The following is a 19,409-nucleotide window of genomic DNA, read 5'->3' as shown; positions in this document are numbered from 1 at the left end:
AGGAAGCATGTACCAGAAATTAAAAGACCTACTGTCCGCAGAAATCCGCGAACCAGCAAAAAATCCGTGATATATATTTAAATATGCTTACATATAAAATCCGCGATAGAGTGAAGCCGCGAAAGGCGAAGCACGATATAGCGAGGGATCACTGTATACATATACATATATACATGTATGTATATATAATTCACTAAGCCGCCGACAAGTACACACCCATGGAAAGCACGCAAGATAGCCACGCCCACCAACTCTAAGACCATTGGATACGACGACAACTCGCAGAGCCACGGCCACCAACTCAGACGCAGCAACTCAAAGCACACAAAGGCAGCGCGAGAGAGAGACAGATGCGCACACACACAGGCAGCGCCAGAGACAGAGAGCCGCACACACACACAGGCAGCGCCAGAGAGAGAGAGAGAGAGAGAGAGAGAGAGAGAGATCCACGCACACACACAGGCAGCGCCAGAGAGAGAGCCACGCACACACACAGGCAGCGCCAGAGACAGAGAGCCGCACACACACACAGGCAGTGCCAGAGAGAGAGAGAGCCGCGCACACACACAGGCAGAGAGAGAGAGAGAGCCGCACACACACAGGCAGGGCCAGAGAGAGAGAGAGCCGCGCACACACACAGGCAGCGCGAGAGAGAGAGGGCTGGACTCATAGGGTAGGAAGGCAGTTAAAGAATGCACTGGGCTTGATTTTGTTTTCACTTCTGTTTACAGCAATCGGTTTGTAGTGTGCATTTTTGAAATGTTACTTTTCTTGGTGGTTTATTAATTAAATTACGGATTTTTTCAAATGTTCATTTTTTGTTGCTATAGCGCAAACTACTGCAGTTTTAGTTTTCTCTGTTGTTCAAGGTTTTCTCAGTGTTATTCAATGTTTTTACATTTAATTTACTATTACGCAGTGCATTCTATGGTTTAATTAACTATATTTGTGCTTAAAAACTTACAAAAATATATATTTACATACAGTTCATATGGTCTGGAACGGATTAATTGTATTTCCATACAATCCTATGGGAGAAATTGCTTCGGTTCACGACCAAATTGGTTTACGACGAGAGTTTTGGAATGAATTATGGTCGTGAACCGAGGTTCCACTGCATTCTTTTCGGTTATGACGCACGACCGCGTCCACCATCACAAACTGTTTTACACGCCATGGTCTTAGAGTTGGTGGGCGGGTCTCCATGAGTTGCTCTTGCGAGCAGGAACATGACCAGGCGGTGGGTATGCTTCGAGAACGAGGGTGGACGCGGCAGGACCATCTAAGAAGAGGCATGTTTGTTGTGGATGTGAATTGCTGTATGCAGCGTGTAAAACAGTTTGCAAGGGGTATCCCATGGTCTTAGAGTTGGTGGGCAGATCTGTGTTAGTTGCTCTTGCGAGCGGGCACATGACCAGGCAGTGTGTATGCTTCGAGAGCAAGGGTGGACGCGACAGCACCATCTAAGAAGAATCATATTTGTTGCGGATGTGAATCGCTGTATGCAGCGTGTACAACAGTTTGCGAGGGGTATCCCATGGTCTTAGCAGTGTCTATGCTTCGATGTGAATCGCTGTATGCAGCGTGTAAAACGCTGTATTGTATGTTGCCCTCTCCAGAGTAACATCTTTTCATTCACCTACAGTCGTATCCTCAAAACCAACCCCATTTGGACAACTGTGTCTTTCAGGAAGTTTTCATCCATCAATACATAATTATGCGGCGTATGCTACGCTGCGGGTTGGCTAGTACATATATAATACTTTTTCCCCATCTTTTTTCTGCTTGGGGACATGCCAGATCACAGCTCTGAGTTTCTGGGCCAAGGCTGCCATACAGAATAGTCTTTTAATGTCACTTCTTATGGTTTACAGCTGGGAGGCAAGGAGTCCTGGATTAGCTAGTGATTGCACTATAGGGAATATAAAAGCCCAAAGGAAGAAAAGCAAATGGGAACAGGATCAGGACCTGCTGATATTTGGTAGTTGCACAGTCTCCTTAGGTAAAAAAGAAGCGGTAACAGCAACAGAATAGGAAATAAAAGACAGTGATAAATGTGTGCTGTGGTGCATTAAGAAGGATATGTTTTTGTTTCATTTTTATTTGTTTTTATTCTTTTATAGATTATTTATTGTGCTTATTTTCTTTTTTATAAGAGGAATGTGATTCATGGATGCAAACATCTGACTGGTCAGAAGCTTATAGGTGGAAAATAGAAAGATTAGTAGGTAACCTGCTTACAGACTTTACATAGCAAGTCCCCAGTGTAATTGCCCTAGGCAGGTTATTTTGCATGTAGTTTTTCCCTTGTACTATGATACTGTTCAGGAGCCAGTAAAATTATGGTCTTGCCTAACCAGGAACCACTCTGTCCTCAGCACCACTGGAGCTAAGCTCTGATATACGAATCCAATCCACTGACTACTGGTGATCCACTGACACAGATATACTGGACACTAACTTTGTTCGTTATTTTTAGGAGATTACTTCTTTTAAAATATTTCTTAGACATTTCATTTTTTAATTTTTGATAAAAGACAGTTATAAACATTCTTTTTGATAAGAAAATGTATGTCTTGCTCGGAATTTTCTTTACACCCACTTGTCTCTCATAATGCATAGGGCATTCTGACACTTTCACAATCATTTTGGTAGTCACAGAATAAAGTTCATGTTACAAAGTGAACATTATTTCAAACATTAAATGACTCTAGAAATGGCAAAAAAAGAAATTTGAATGTGCCCCTTTAAGTGGGTTATGTCATCAACAAGAAAATGTATCCAAGTGGCAATCACACAAAAATAAGTTAGGAACTTAAACTGTAACTCACCTGAGAAACCTACTGCACAGTGACTGTTATATGAAGCATCATTTAACAATTCTGACAGTGCCATTTCAAGCAAGATGTACACCACTCCAGTGAGCAAAGAGAAAACCCCAAGCAGGTAGGCAAACCACATGCTACCCAGTCTCCCTTCCAGCCTCAGGCCTTTCCACAAAAAGGATGCCATGTTAAAATAGAGGTGCCAGTCATCTGCATGGTGGAACTGAGCCAGTAATATGCGTGACCAGTCCTTGTGGAAATAAACATTCTGCACACTGATACATACTTGCATCAGGTTCTTCAGAGGGAAGAGAAAAAGGTAAATGTTCAGTGCAAGAGTAACAAGAGTTGCAGGTGGAACATTATTAAATCCAACTTGAAAAATCTGGCAGAACAGCAAAAGAAGGCCTAAATTGTCCCCTCTGTGTCTGGGCCTCATGGTTTGCTGATACGAAGAGATTCAACAGAGAATGAGAAGGTTTTCAGGAAATTCTGGAAAAAAAAAGTAGTAGCAATTAAAAAACATGGCCTACTCAACCTGTGTCGAGCTTGGTATTTTAAAGACTATTAGACTTACACATATGACAAGTGTCATGTTAGAATTATTTTTGTCTCACTGTTAAGGAACACAAATAAAATGATAGCTCTAGTTTTGTTATGGAACAATGATGACATTTTCACAATTTATGTGCAGTAAATACTATAAGAAAATGAGTACTGATGCCGTTGTGTGACAAGCACTGAGTTAAAGGAAACAGGACAGGTGTGGCAAACTGGTCCTAGGTGAGGGATGAGACGAAGAGCAGTTCAAACCTCCTATGATGAATGAAAACTTTGGACGGCGTTTTCCCTTGCCCGGACGCGGGTCACTGGAGCCCCCCTCTGGAGCCAGGCCTGGAGGTGGGGCTCGATGGCGAGCACCTGGTGACCGGGCCTGCACCCATGGGGCTCGACCGGGCACAGCCCGAAGAGGCAACGTGGGTCCCCCTTCCCATGGGCTCACCACCTATGAGAGGTGGCCGAAGGCGGGGACCTTGGCAGTCCGATCCTCGGCTACAGAAGCTGGCTCTTGGGACGTGGAATGTCACCTCTCTGAAGGGGAAGGAGCCTGAGCTAGTGCGTGAGGTTGAGAGGTTCCGGCTAGATATAGTAGGACTCACCTCGATGCACAGCATGGACTCTGGAACCAATCTCCTTGAGAGGGGCAGGACTCTCTACCACTCTGGAGTTGCCCCCGGTGAGAGGCGCCGAGCGGGTGTGGGTATACTTATTGCCCCCCGACTTGGAGCCTGTTCATTGGGGTTTACCCCGGTAGACGAGAGGGTAGCCTCCCTCCGCCTTCGGGTGGGGGGACGGGTCCTAACTGTTGTTTGTGCGTATGCACCGAACAGCAGTTCGGAGTACCCACCCTTTTTGGAGTCCCTGGAGGGGGTGCTAGAGGGTATACCTTCTAGGGACTCCCTCGTTCTGCTGGGAGACTTCAATGCTCACGTGGGCAATGACAGTGAGACCTGGAAGGGCGTGATTGGGAGGAATGGCCCCCCCGATCTGAACCCGAGCGGTGTAAAAAAAGCGGTGTTTTGTTACTGGACTTCTGTGCTCATCACGGATTGTCCATAATGAACACCATGTTCAAGCATAGGCATGTTCATATGTGCACTTGGCACCAGGACACCCTAGGCCTCAGTTCGATGATCGACTTTGTGGTTGTGTCATCGGACTTGCGGCCACATTTCTTGGAGACTCAGGTGAAGAGAGGGGCGGAGCTGTCAACTGATCACCACCTGGTGGTGAGTTGGCTTCAATGGTGGGGAAGGATGCCGGTCAGGCCTGGTAGGCCCAAACGTGTTGTGAGGGTCTGCTGGGAACGTCTGGCAGAGCCCCCTGTCAGAAGTAGCTTCAACTCCCACCTCCGGCAGAACTTCGACCACATCCCGAGGGAGGTGGGGAACATTGAGTCCGAATGGGCCATGTTCCGTGCCTCTATTGTTGAGGCAGCTGACCGGAGCTGTGGCCGTAAGGTGGTCGGTGCCTGTCGTGGCGGCAATCCCCGAACCCGCTGGTGGACACCGGCGGTGAGGGATGCCGTCAAGCTGAAGAAGGAGTCCTACAGGACCCTTTTGTCCTGTGGGACTCTGGAGGCAGCTGATAGGTACCTGCAGGCCAAGCGGAATGCGGCTTTGGTGGTTGCTGAGGCAAAAACTCGGGGGTGGGAGGAGTTTGGGGAGGCAATGGAGAATGACTTTCGGACGGCTTCGAGGAGATTCTGGTCCACCGTCCGGTGTCTCAGGAGGGGGAAGCAGTGCAGTGTCAACACTGTATATGGTGGTGATGGTGCGCTACTGACCTCGACTCGGGATGTTGTGGGTCGGTGGGTGGAGTACTTCGAAGACCTCCTCAATCCCACTAACATGCCTTCCAATGAGGAAGCAGAGCCTGGGGACTCAGAGGTGGGCTCCCCCATCTCTGGGACTGAGGTCACCGAGGTGGTCAAAAAACTCCTTGGTGGAAGGGTCCCGGGGGTGGATGAGATACGCCCGGAGTTCCTCAAGGATCTGGATGTTGTAGGACTGTCTTGGTTGACACACCTCTGCAACATTGCATGGACATCAGGGACAGTGCCTCTGGATTGGCAGACCGGGGTGGTGGTCCCCCTCTTTAAGAAAGGGGACCGGAGAGTGGTTCCAACTACAGAGGGATCACACTCCTCAGCCTCCCTGGTAAAGTCTATTCAGGGGTCCTGGAGAGGAGGGTCCGTCGGATAGTCGAGCCTCGGATTCAGGAGGAACAGTGTGGTTTTCGTCCTGGTTGCGGAACAGTGGACCAGCTCTACACCCTTAGCAGGGTCCTGGAGGGTGCATGGGAGTTTGCCCAACCAGTCTACATGTGTTTTGTGGACTTAGAAAAGGCATTCGACCGTGTCCCTCGGGGAATCCTGTGGGGGGTACTCTGAGAGTATGGGGTACCGGACCCCCTGATAAGGGCTGTTCGGTCCCTGTACGATCAGTGCCAGAGCTTGGTCCGCATTGCCGGCAGTAAGTCGAACCCGTTTCCAGTGAGAGTTGGACTCCGCCAGGGCTGCCCTTTGTCACCGATTCTGTTCTAACTTTTATGGACAGAATTTCTAGGCGCAGCCAGGGTGTTGAGGGGGTCCAGTTTGGTGGACTCAGGATTGGGTCACTGCTTTTTGCAGATGATGTTGTCCTGTTTGCTTCATCAGGCCGTGATCTTCAGCTCTCTCTGGATCGGTTCGCAGCCGAGTGTGAAGCGGCTGGGATGGGAATCAGCACCTCCAAATCCGAGACCATGGTCCTCAGCCGGAAAAGGATGGAGTGCCCTCTCAGGGTTGGTAGTGAGATCCTGCCGCAAGTGAAAGATTTCAAGTATCTCGGGGTCTTGTTCACGAGTGAGGGAAGAATGGAGCGTGAGATCGACAGGCGGATCGGTGCAGCATCCGCAGTGATGCGGGCTCTGCATCGGTCTGTCATGGTGAAAAAGGAGCTGAGCCGCAAGGCGAGGCTCTCAATTTACCAGTCGATCTATGTTCCTACCCTCACCTATGGTCATGAACTATGGGTAGTGACCGAAAGAACGAAATCGCGAATACAAGCGGCTGAAATGAGTTTCCCCTGCAGGGTGTCTGGGCTTTCCCTTAAAGATGGGGTGAGAAGCTCAGTCATCCGGGAGGGGCTCAGAGTAGAGCCGCTGCTCCTCCGCATCGAGAGGAGTCAGATGAGGTGGCTCGGGCATCTGATCAGGATGCCAACCTGGACGCCTCCCTGGTGAGGTGTTCTGGGCACGTGTAACCGGGAGGAGGCCCCGGGGAAGACCCAGGACACGCTGGAGGGACTATGTCTCTCGGCTGGCCTGGGAACGCCTTGGAATTCTCCCGGAAGAGCTAGAAGAAGTGGCCGGGGAGAGGGAAGTCTGGGCATCTCTGCTCAAGCTGCTGCCCCCGCGACCCAACCTCGGATAAGCGGAAGAGGATGGATGGATGGATGGAGGACAGGTGTGGTACTATGATATGATCTGAATTACTGATTTATGGTTCAATAACAGTGATGCAAATGAATAATAATATCACAGTCACAACAAGGAAAGGGGGGGTGTAGTGCTATATGTCAAAAATTTAACCCAAACTCGAAAAAGCAACACAGAAAAAGTGAATGTTAGAATCATTGTGCATTACGTTAAGGAAGCATTATAAATCTTTAATTTTCGAATTTACATTGAACCTCTGATATCTGATACATCAAACAAAATATATCTGTGATAAGTACAATTCCAACTTTACAAACATTGACAAGAAATATAAAAGTGTAAATTGGAATGATACAGCAAGCAATTGCTTTATCAGCCATGTGTTCTCAAGCCCAACACCTACAAGCAGTGATTGAAAACAATAACAATATGATTAAATTTTAAATTATCTATATAAGTACAAATGTACATAAAAAAGTAAACAATAATAACTTTTGAAAAACAACTTTTTGGTGCAAGCAGGCACATAGAAAATGCAGTACTAGAAAACAAAATGAAAGCAACTATAATTGATACTCAATGACATTCTGATTTTGGCCCAAGATAAATGTACTGTATATCATAAAATGAAAACACAGAAGAGATGGCCTAAACACATTAATAGTTTCATTAGTAAAACTTAAGACCAAAAAGATCGCTCCAAAAAAAACAATTTAAAAAAAATCAGATTAGAAAATTACAAAAAATTAAAGTAGGAAATCAACAAATTATTATGAACGTTTTACAAGAAAAACTAAAATATTTTCCAGTAACTCTTTAGTGAAAAAGCAGTAAATGAAAAGGCCTCAGGGATGTCAACAGCAAATAGCAAATGAGTTAAATAAATACTTCATCCATATATTTGTTAAGGAATAAATAAATTCAACCTCTGTGAATGAAGTGAAAACTAGTTTAAAGTTAGATGAGTTTTAAACCTTTGGGATTCTGAAGACTAAAAAACTAACTAATTTTGCCAGTAGTATTGAAAGAAATCACATGCAATTTATAAACTCTTAATAAGCATATTCTGCTAATAACTTCAAATAGGAAAAACATCTGATAAATATATAATGCTTCTAAAATGAATCCAAACTATAAGAAAGGAGGCACAATGAATCCCACTAATTTAAGACCATAAAACCTTTCTTCTGTCCAATGCAATTATGAAAAGTATAACCAGAAATGAATCATAAGTCTACCTGCATGAAGATAATATGCATGAACATAATACATGAAATTATAGCTAGCACAGTTTCAGGAGAGGAAGATTCTGCCAAAGCAACATGTTACACATTTCTGAAGATGCAACTGACATAACAGACAAAGCGAAGATTACAACATAATTTATTAGATCAGCATTTCTCAACCATTGGCATGCATACCATAAAGAGTTAAAGGGAGAAATGTGGACGAACACAAAAAAAAAAATATGTTAGATGGCACAAGCATAAGCAAAGGCAGAGCGAGAAAGAGACAGAATCAGTGGCATTTACACCTAAAGAAGCATAAAATCCTGTGCTTTTTCAAGGCAAAAAAGCCTCCATTATTAACACTTTTAAAATACCCATTTGTACTTGCTTTGTGACTGATGAACTCTCGGTACAACAGTAGTTTTAACATGTAGTGTCACCAATTAAATGAAACAAACTGTCCAAATGTTAGAGACTAAAAATGAACCAGCTTTCATGTTTAGAGAATTTTTAGAATCATGTAGTCTTGTTCAAATGTTCTAAAAGTAACAAGCTATCATGTGCTGCATCCTTCTCCCCAAACCTATGAAAAAAGACAATGAAGTACATGGCAATATTGAGCAACTGCCACATTTTCTCAGTTTTTTTCAAAATCCATGTTTTCTTGGACAGCTTCTTTGTTGCTCACAGTTTACTATCTACAGTATTTTCACAACCCCTTCTGGACCTCAATGCATACAAACAATCTCATAGCAGTGTACTTCATGGCAGAAGTGGTGTTCCATTGGTGTGGTTTATATCCATCCATCCATTTTCCAACCCGCTGAATCCAAACACAGGGTCACGGGGGTCTGCTGGAGCCAATCCCAGCCAACACAGGGCACAGGGCAGGAAACAATCCTGGGCAGGGTGCCAACCCACCGCAGGACACACACAAACACACCCACACACCAAGCACACACTAGGGCCAATTTAGAATCACCAATCCACCTAACCTGCATGTCTTTGGACTGTGGGAGGAAACCGGAGCGCCCGGATGAAACCCACGCAGACACGGGGAGAACATGCAAACTCCACGCAGGGAGGACCCGGGAAGCGAACCCGGGTCCCCAGGTCTCCCAACTGCGAGGCAGCAGCACTACCCACTGCGCCACCGTGCCGCCGTGTGGTTTATATTTGTACCAAATATAATTTTCAATGTAGAGGCCAGCAATGGTTGATTCTAGTCTAATTAGACTACATAATCTTCACTAACTTGATTTATACATTTATATATGTAAACAGTATATATACAGGGTACGGCAGGGAAAAGAAGAAATTTTCATTTGACATTCAATGCACGAATAAACACGTTACAAAATACATTTAATGATGAAATGCAAATGTACAGGATATACAATTAATGGTATTCAATATTCTTTTTATATTTTGAAGAAAACATCATGAAGGTGCTGTCCATTTTTCCATACACATTCTGACAGCCTGTTGTGGAAAGTCTGCATTGCTCAACGTAACATGTCAAGAGGAATGTCAGCAATTTCCTCTTCAATTCTCCTTTTTAATTCAGCAATGGCCGCAGAACATGTGTGGTACACTTGGCTTTTAAGATGTCCCCACATAAAAAAATCATAAACAGTGAGATATGGGGATCCCAGAGGCCATGGAATGTCACAATTGCGTGAAATGACGTACCTTCCAAACAATCGTCAAATAGCTGCCATTGATTATAGGGCAATGGCTCTGTCCTGTTGAAACAACATGTTTTCAATATTACTGTGTGAAGTTTTGCAATGTTTCAAGCATAGCTACATACTGATCGGATATTTTTCATTTTCAAAACAGTAAGGGCCTATGACACCATACGATGACACAGCACACCATACTGTAACCTTAGTGCTTTATAATGGACACTGGTGAAGCTCAAAAGAATCTTCCTGTGCCCAGTAATGGAAATTCTGTTTGTTAACATATCTATTAAGGTGGAAATGGGTTTCATCTGATATCCACAAGTGCAACATGTGGTCATTGGGTTTGAGTTCCTGCACAATCTGCAATTTGCAAGGGTGGAACTTAAACTCATGCAGTATTCTTTTCACGCTTCATTGCCCCAACTGTAGCAATGATGCATGTTGTGAAACGGAGCGGCGAGGGCTCCTCACAATGGCAGCTTGAACAGCCTCAATATTCTCTGGAATATGGGCCATTCGAATACCACCTGGGGACTTTTTTAATGCTGAACCCATTTCTTCGAAATTACACATCCATGTTGTAATCGCATGACACGATCATGATGTCCTAACTGGAAATGACGCTGAAATTCCCTTTGCGCAGCAGTCACACTATCACCATTTTTATATAAGGCTTTCACAGCAAACGCTCATTGCACACCACTCCACTTCTCCATTGTAACTAATGGAAAGGGGTTCTAAATGAGGTTGTATTGATCCCAAACAACTGCTAACACCCCAGGGTTACCAATACCTAGTTCCAAAATTTCCATTTTCCCTGCACCACCCTGTATATTGAAAATTTGATTGACTCATTAATTGACTCATTGACTCATACTCACTAATCAAAAAAACATTTCCTATTTAGTTAAAAAGGTGGAAATTTCTAAGATGGTACATCTAGGCCAGTACGTACATTATCTGTTAAGAAAACACATTTCGATAGATCAATATTGACTGGTAAATTCCCAATTACAATAGAAAACTAAATACCTCAAAAAAATTTTCAATTTAATTGCAATTTGGTGTCTATTAGAAAAAAGAAAATTAGATGACCAATGTTTTTTTTATTTCTCTGCATTTTTCAGTAATAAAGCTGTAACAAGTAGGATATTCTTAGGCAGTGCAACTTTTTTGCCACAACAGTGATCATGCAGAGAAATGGGACTTGCAGTTCATTGAAATGAATGGTGCAAGCAGAACTGCAACACTGACCAGACTGTGGCTATAATCACACAAGGAAATGGAGCTGGTGGTGAATGAAAAAGAACAGCTTATCTGAACAGGAAAAAGAAAAGAGGTGGCAAGCTGCATGGAAAATTAAATGAAGTAGACGAAGAAAGGTTAGGGGAGCCTCAAAGAAATCATGGTTAGCAAGTGGCATCCTTGGGTAAACACAGTAGTGCCTATTCTGTTGGCTTTTTCTTACTCCTCACGATGGAGACTAAAATTCATGCAGTATAGAACTAAGGTAGCGAAATGCTTCTAAACTCCAGTTTGCATAGCAGAAAAAGAAACTGATGGTATAGTGAATCAGCCCACTTCAAGTCCTGAGTACAGCACAAGCTTGGGAGCGATGGCATGCCTTGGTCAGAGTAAACATTTGCACAGCTTACTAAACACATGCCATACACACATAACAACTATTCTTACAAGCACAGGACTTAAAATGTTGGGTTAATTCAATGGGACACATATATGTGCAGCTAGTCAACACTGTATGACATGCAGTTGTGCTTGAAAGTTTGTGAACCCTTTAGAATTTTCTATATTTCTGCATAAATATGACCTAAAACATCAGATTTTCACTCAAGTCCTAAAAGTAGATAAAGAGAAACCAGTTAAACAAATGAGACAAAAATATTATACTTGGTCATTTATTTATTAAGGAAAATGATCAAATATTATATATTTGTGAGTGGCAAAAGTATGTGAACCTTTGCTTTCAGTATCTGGTGAGACCCCCCTTTGCAGCAATAACTGCAACTAAACATTTCCGGTAACTGTTGATCAGTCCTGCACACCGGCTTGGAGGATTTTTAGCCCATTCCTCCGTACAAAACAGCTTCAACTCTGGGATGTTGGTGGGTTTCCTCACATTAACTGCTCACTTCAGGTCCTTCCACAACATTTCGATTGGATTAAGGTCAGGACTTTGATTTGGCCATTCCAAAACATTAACTTTATTCTTCTTTAACCATTCTTTGGTAGAACGACTTGTGTGCTTAGGGTCGTTGTCTTGCTGCATGACCCACCTTTTCTTGAGATTCAGTTCATGGACAGATGTCCTGACAGTTTCCTTTAGAATTCTCTGATATAATTCAGAATTCATTGTTCCATCAATGAAGGCAAGCCGTTCTGGCCCAGATGCAGCAAAACAGGCCCAAACCATGATACTACCACCACCATGTTTCACAGATGGGATAAGGTTCTTATGCTGGGATGCAGTGTTTTCCTTTCTCCAAACATAACGCTTTTCATTTAAACCTAAAAGTTCTATTTTGGTCTCATCCATCCACAAAACATTCTTCCAATAGCCTTATGGTTTGTCCACGTGATCTTTAGCAAAATGCAGATGAGCAGCAATGTTTTTTTTTTTTGGACAGCAGTGGCTTTCTCCTTGCAACCTTGCCATGCACACCATTGTTGTTCAGTGTTCTCCTGATGGTGGACTCATGAACATGAACATTAGCCAATGTGAGAGAGGCCTTCAGTCACTTAGAAGTTACCCTGGGGTCCTTTGTGACCTCGCCGACTATTACACGCCTTGCTCTTGGAGTGATCTTTGTTGGTCGACCACTCCTGGGGAGGGTAACAATGGTCTTGAATTTCCTCCATTTGTACACAATCTGTCTGACAGCAGATTGGTGGAGTCCAAACTCTTTAGAGATGGTTTTGTAACCTTTTCCAGCCTGATGAGTATCAACAACTCTTTTTCTGAGGTCCTCAGAAATCTCATTTGATTGTACCATGATACACTTCCACAAACATGTGTTGTGAAGAGCAGACTTTGATAGATCCCTGTTCTTTAAATAACACAGGGTGCCCCTCACACCTGATTGTCATCCCATTGATTGAAAACACCTGACTCAAATTTCACCTTCAAACTAACTACCGGGTCTGGTTGATCAGTGGGACTCCAGAGGCAGCTGAGGGGTACCAGCGGGCCAAGCGTGTGGCGGCACTGGCTGTTGCTGAGGCAAAAACCCGGGCATGGGAGGAGTTTGGGGAAGCCATGGAAAACGACTTTTGGTCGGCACCGAGAAGCTTCTGGCAAACCATCAGGCGCCTCAGGAGGGGAAAGCGGTGTTCCAGCAACACTGTGTACAGTGGAGATGGGGCCCTGCTGACTTCAACGGCAGACATTATTGACCGGTGGAAGGAATACTTCAAGGATATTCTCAATCCCACCAGCATGTCTTCCTTAGAGGAGGCAGAGCTAGAGGACTCTGGCTGGGGGCCCATCCATATCAGGGGCTGAGGCAGTTAAAAAGCTCCGAGGTGGCGGGGCCCCTGGGGTGGACGAGGTTCACCCTGGGTTCCTCAAGGCTCTGGATGTTGTGGGGCTGTCCTGGTTGACAAGTCTCTGCAACATCGCATGGACATCGGGGGTAGTGCCTCTGGATTGGCAAATCGGGGTGGTGGTCCCTCTTTTTAAGAAGGGTGACAGGAGGATGTGCTCCAACTATAGGGGGATCACACTCCTCAGCTTTCCTGGTAAGGTCTATTCACGGGTGCTGGAGAAGAGAGTTCGGTCGATGGTCGAATCTCGGATTCAAGTGGAACAATGCGGATTCTGTCCCGGCCGTGGAATACTGGACCAGGTCTACACCCTGGCCAGAATCCTGGAGGTGGCATGGGAGTTTGCCCAACCAGTCCACATGTGTTTTGAGGATTTGGAGAAGGCATTCGACCGTGTCCCTCGAAGCATCCTCTGGGGTGTGCTCCAAGAGTACGGGGTACAAGGCTTGTTGTTACGAGCCATTCAGTCCCCGTACAGGAGGAGCAGGAGCTTGGTCCACATTGCTGATAATAAGTCGGACTCGTTATATGTTGAGGTTGGACTCCGCCAGGGCTGCCCTTTGTGACCGATTCTGTTCACAAGTTTTATGGACAGAATTTCTAGGTGCAGACAAGGAGCGGAAGGGGTATAGTTCGGTGACCTCAGAATCTCGTCTTTGCTATTTGCAGATGACGTGGTTCTGTTGGCTTCATCGGACAGTGACCTCCAGCTCACTGGAGCGGTTCGCAGCCGAGTGTGAAGCAGCAGGGATGAGAGTCAGCACCTCTAACTCTGAGGCCATGGTTCTCAGCCGGAAAAGGGTGGAATGCTCTTTCCGGGTTGAGAACACATTACTGCCTCAAGTGGAGGAGTTCAAGTATCTCGGGGTCTTGTTCATGAGTGAGGGAAGAATGGAGCAGGAGGTCGAGAGACGGATCGGTGCGGCATCCACAGTAATGCGGGCTCTGCAACGGTCCGTCGTGGTGAAGAGAGAGCTGAGCCAAAAGGCAAGGCTGTCGATTTACCAGTCGATCTACGTTCCTCCCTCTAACCTATGGCCACGAGCTTTGAGTAGTGACCGAAAGAGCAAGATCGCGGATACAAGCGGCCGAAATGAGTTTTCTCCGCAGGGTGGCTGGACTTTCCCTTAGAGATAGGGTGAGGAGTTCAGTTATCCAGGTGAGACTCGGAGTAGAGTTGCTGCTCCTCCGCATTGAGAGGAGTCAGTTGAGGTGGTTCGGGCATCTGGTCAGGATGCCCCCTGGACGCCTCCCTGGGGGGGTGTTCCGGGCATGTCCCACTGGGAGAAGGCCACAGGGCAGACCCAGGACACGCTGGAGGGATTATATCTCCCGGCTGGCCTGGGAACGCCTCGGGGTCCTCCCAGAGGAGCTGGAGGAGGTGGCCGGGGAGAGGGAGGTCTGGGCTTCCCTGCTTAGGCTGCTGCCCCCTCGACCCGACCTTTGATAAGTGGTGGATAATGGATAATTCAAAAGAATACAGTTTCTTATAAAACTGTTTTGCAATGACCATGAACAAAAGCGAAGGGCAGTCAGCAGGAACAGCAATAATTGATCTACAGCAGGAAAGTAGATGTTCAAGAGTAAGGCACTCCAGGATAATTCCATTTCAAATCATCACACATTTGGACTTCATCACCACAGGTTTTAACAAAACTAGGCATGCTGACTTGGTCATATGAGTAACCCATTGAACAGAAATTGCATGCGTCTTGGATCAGTATTAAGGGAGATTTAAGCTAACAAAGTTTAAACTTATTTTATTTTGACTTTGACTGGCTGTATCTCCCTAAATTAAGTTGCATAGAAATGGCTCCCATATTGTTGAAGTTCTTTTCCAGTTCTATAATTTTACGCATGCTATGCTAACCCCAAAATGAAACATTACCATGTTATGACTGATGAGAATTTTAAAAACTGAATAGAGAAACAAAACTATATTTTAAAATTGGTAATATTTTTACAAAGCTAGCTTATAATGTCATGGACATGTCCAGAAAATTTGGTGTATGGCTGTTGAGTCGTTGCTGATACATCATTACTTATCTGAAGTATGCATAAAATCCATAATTCCTTAGAATGCTGATGAATAGCAATTAGTGATTAGTGAATTGTACAGGGTTATTAGGATTCATGAAAACTAAGACTAAAGTGAGAACTAGCAGAGAGAATATCTCTCTATTATATAAAAAAAATCCTGGGACAAGAGGAGACTTTTTTCAAGAGATTTTTTCAAGTCACGCCCTCCTCTCGACCATATTCAACTACGTACACGGTACTCTCACCTCTCATTCATGTGAATGCTTTTGACAGACACAGGTCTTGCTCTCTCAGCTCTTACCAATTTTAACGTTTTCCTCACTTTAAGTTCCCAATTAAAGAAGACGTCCAAATCTTACTGAAGAATTTCATCACGAAGGGTTATCAACAGTAAAAATGAGTACATGGGCAAGCCTAGCACAGAGAAACGATGAAGTCAAACGAATTAACGCCAAAAATGTTGATCGGTTACACAGCAAATTGGTTAAATGCGTATCAATAGACTATGCTGAAACAGTTGGCGGTGATCGTGCAGAAGATGAAAACATCAACTTACAATATTCTGAAGAATATCTATAACCATTAACACCGTCCGGTCTTCCTCCACACAAATTACTGTAGAAAGAAGGATGTTTCCAAGAAAGGTAATGTAGTACATCTTCAGGGGATAACATTAGACAACAAAGGAGATCTTGATATGCCATTTGTATTAACAGTTTCCCGTTAGAATAGCTTTTGCAAAAATAATTAACAAATCTCAGAGCCAAACATTCAAAAAAGTCATTTCATTTAATAGAGAGAAAGAAACGAAATTCAATCACGGGCAGTTATACGTTGGGTTGTCACGATGAAAGTCCAAACACAGAACCAAAATTCAATGCGTTATTGATGAAAATTTAATTCAAAAAATTATTTTTACTGAATGTTTACAGTAAAAGTGTAAGTTTAAAAAGTATTTGCGTGTTAATTTCAAAGCCAAACAGAACGAAATCGTATTACACGACGAATAACTCTAACGCAACATGAAGCATAATTTACTTTCAAATTATTGCATTTTACTATTTTTTAATATGGTTAATTACTTGCTGTAATGTAAAACAGTTCTATTATGCATATATAACAATTCCTATGAAAATAACAATCTGTTTAAATTGTACATCTACATCCCCATATTAAGTTTAGTAATTTTAACTGAAATAAAAATAAAAATTACAGTTAAAAATGAATAAAAAAGACAATAATGCCAAAGTAACTAAAACTTAATAAATTAATGGTAACATCAGAATAGTTTTTCTCTTCAGTTCACACTTTGATTTCTTGAGAGACACTGGCCTATTAAAAAGCCATTGAATTAAGTATATCATATCTGAGATGATGCACTCTTTCATTGTATGTTTTCAGAAAATATAAATCAAGCTTTTCCTGTTTGAATGGTAAGATGGGAAATAAACTACATTCTCAATTTATACTCCATTAGAGTCTTTGATGCAGCAATGGTGTCTTTGCTTGAAATTGTCTATGTCCATCGTGTTGCCATCACAGGTTCAACTACTAAAAGCACATCCTGATGATCCACGGCATGTGTATCAGAACTTTATGGGAATGAGTAGGAAGTAGATGGTCCATGAGGATGTAAAAAGTTCAGTCTCAACTCTCCAGTGCTGTGCATAGTTTCTTCAACACATCCTAGCCATGTACCTTTATCTCTAGATGTTGAGGGACCAGCCATAGGATCAGGATCAGGAGGGTCTGTTAAGACACTACTGGAACAGTCAGACTGACAAATCTGTTTGTTCTTGTGTGTGAGTTTTGACAGTCTCACACAGCAATATCTGCAGATGTGGTGTCCTGATCTTAAATTGAGACTTGGGTGATCCCGTATTGCTGTCTCAGGCACATCTCTTAAAGTACAGTTTATATTTGGAGATGACATTTGAAAGGGTCACAACAAGATTTCTGATTGAGTCTAAACAACTTCTCTACCAAAGCCATTTTGAAAATGTATGCTGCTGCAGCAAACACAATGTTTTATCTCCACCAGGTAATTGACAGTATCTGCTATTGATTGATTACTCCTGACTGATTTGCACACCTCACTCCACTCTGAGTAATGCAGGTTGGAGCATTTTATTAGCCACATTGGAATGGGCCCTTTTCACAGCAGACATTTTGACTTGAAATAGTATGGCAAGCACAGGTGTCACTAATGATATTAATGAAGCTTCTGTTCAATTTCAGTGTAGCATAATTGGAACCATAATTAATTTAATTACTTACAGCTGGGCTTGCCACCCTGTTTCATGACAATATGGCTGCTATGAAAAAGGCCCATTAGTGATATGAAACAATGTGATGCCACCTATAAGTAATGATATCTCAGCAATGACTCAAAAAACAAAGACCAAATTTTCTGTAGATGTTCATGACATTATAAGATAGCTTTAGTAGAAAAAAATGGACCAATTTTAAAATATTGGGTTTTTCGCTATTCAATTTTTAATGTTATACTCATTCATAACATGGTAATGTTTCATTTTGGGGATAGCATAGCATTTACAAATACAGAGCTGGAAAAGATCTTTAAAACAGTATAAGCACCATTTCTAAAGAACTTATATTTAGGAAGATATAGCCAGTCAAAGTCATAATCCCCCCCAATAAGTTCAAACTTTGTTAGCTTAATTCTCCCTTAATATTGATCCAAGGCACGTGCAATTTCAGTTCCATGGGTTACTCATATGACCAAATCAACACACCAAGTTTCATTAAAATCTGTGATGACGAGGTCCAAAAGTGAGAAGACTTGACATAGAGTTACCTTCGAGTGAACCAATAATATTTGCCTGGTGCTGTCGGGGATTGTGCGAACAGCAAGTACTGTATAGAAATGTACTCAGTTACTTACATAGTACTTCTGATACAGCCGAGTAACCCTTAGCACTATAATCAATGGCCATTGTTTTAGAAAACTGTGGCCCAGGTAACAGCTAGCAAAAGCACATGCATATGTATCACCCATTAAAAAAAAAATTCGACATAGGTCCTGCTTGAAACTTTACATTTTTGACACATACAAAACATTGCATGTAACAAGACAAAACTGATCTCTCTGAAAAGTTCAAAAATATATTTACCTCCAAATAAGAAATGCATAACAAGGGTAAAGTCTGTTGATGAAATTGATGTCAAGTTTCCAAACATTCAACTATTTTTCTTCATTGAATATGTTTATGGAGGAATTATAAACCTTATTATTGCGGAAAAACATTCATGGAAAACCACATAGTTATAAATAATGCATCCATTGCTTGTAATAGGATGCAATCACACTAAAAGTGGAACAGAGAAGCAGCACTGTGGAAAAGAACTTGAGACAAAAACCAAAGAAATATTCCCTTAAATCCACAATGTTAGGCATATTGGACTAATTAATGAAAGTGATTGTATCTCCACTCTTTGACTAACAAGACCTAAACTGAGTTTTCCATCATGTTTTATGGGATATACATTTTTATATTAAAAGATATTATAGTTGAACTGCATAATTTTAAAAGGTATATGTTCAGATGTGTATCCAATGGTAGATATTTAGTGCATACATCTGATCAAATTTGAAAAAAAAATATTTCCAGGTTTGTTAAGAGGTACTGTATATTTTTAAAATGATCATTAAAATATCAGAATTATCGGCTTCAACTCTGGTTTTAAAGCTTTTGACAAAACCTGTTACCAACATTTTAGGCACCTTCCTGGTACATATTGAAAGAATATAAACATTTTAATTAGAGTGATCGTGGAAACAGGGCACTTTCAGTTTTATATATTAAACTAGAAGCCATATATGTTACTCTGGTTTAAGAGAAGAATGACACACCATTCTACTTCTCTGTTTTTGTGCCCTTCACCAACTCAAAGTCACAAAGATCTGGATTACAATGAGCCCACACTGCTCATCGTAATATGTAAGGCATAAGAAAGTCAGTTTACAAATTTGCTTATAATTCATCTTTGTTCCTGTGTTACATACTGTATTTGACACAGATTCTTCAATTGAAATTCTACAGAAAATGCAGATAAACTATTAG

General features: G+C 42.7%; 1 protein-coding gene across 2 annotated transcripts in view; it reads right to left on the bottom strand.

Annotated features, from left to right (window-relative positions):
* Positions 1 to 19,409, bottom strand: part of rhbdd1 (rhomboid domain containing 1) — a 183,197-nt gene that overhangs the window by 128,474 nt on the left and 35,314 nt on the right. For both annotated transcript variants that reach the window (XM_051923031.1, XM_051923032.1), the window contains exon 2: positions 2,832 to 3,317. In XM_051923031.1, the coding sequence (XP_051778991.1) occupies positions 2,832 to 3,264 (433 nt within the window). In that variant the 5' untranslated portion in view covers positions 3,265 to 3,317. The remainder of the gene's footprint in view (positions 1 to 2,831; positions 3,318 to 19,409) is intronic.

The sequence above is a fragment of the Erpetoichthys calabaricus genome, chromosome 2 (assembly GCF_900747795.2).
Source record: "Erpetoichthys calabaricus chromosome 2, fErpCal1.3, whole genome shotgun sequence".
NCBI classification, from domain to species: Eukaryota; Metazoa; Chordata; class Cladistia; order Polypteriformes; family Polypteridae; genus Erpetoichthys; species Erpetoichthys calabaricus.
Note: the sequence above shows the minus strand (reverse complement) of the source record. Positions and strands in the feature narration are given on the sequence as shown.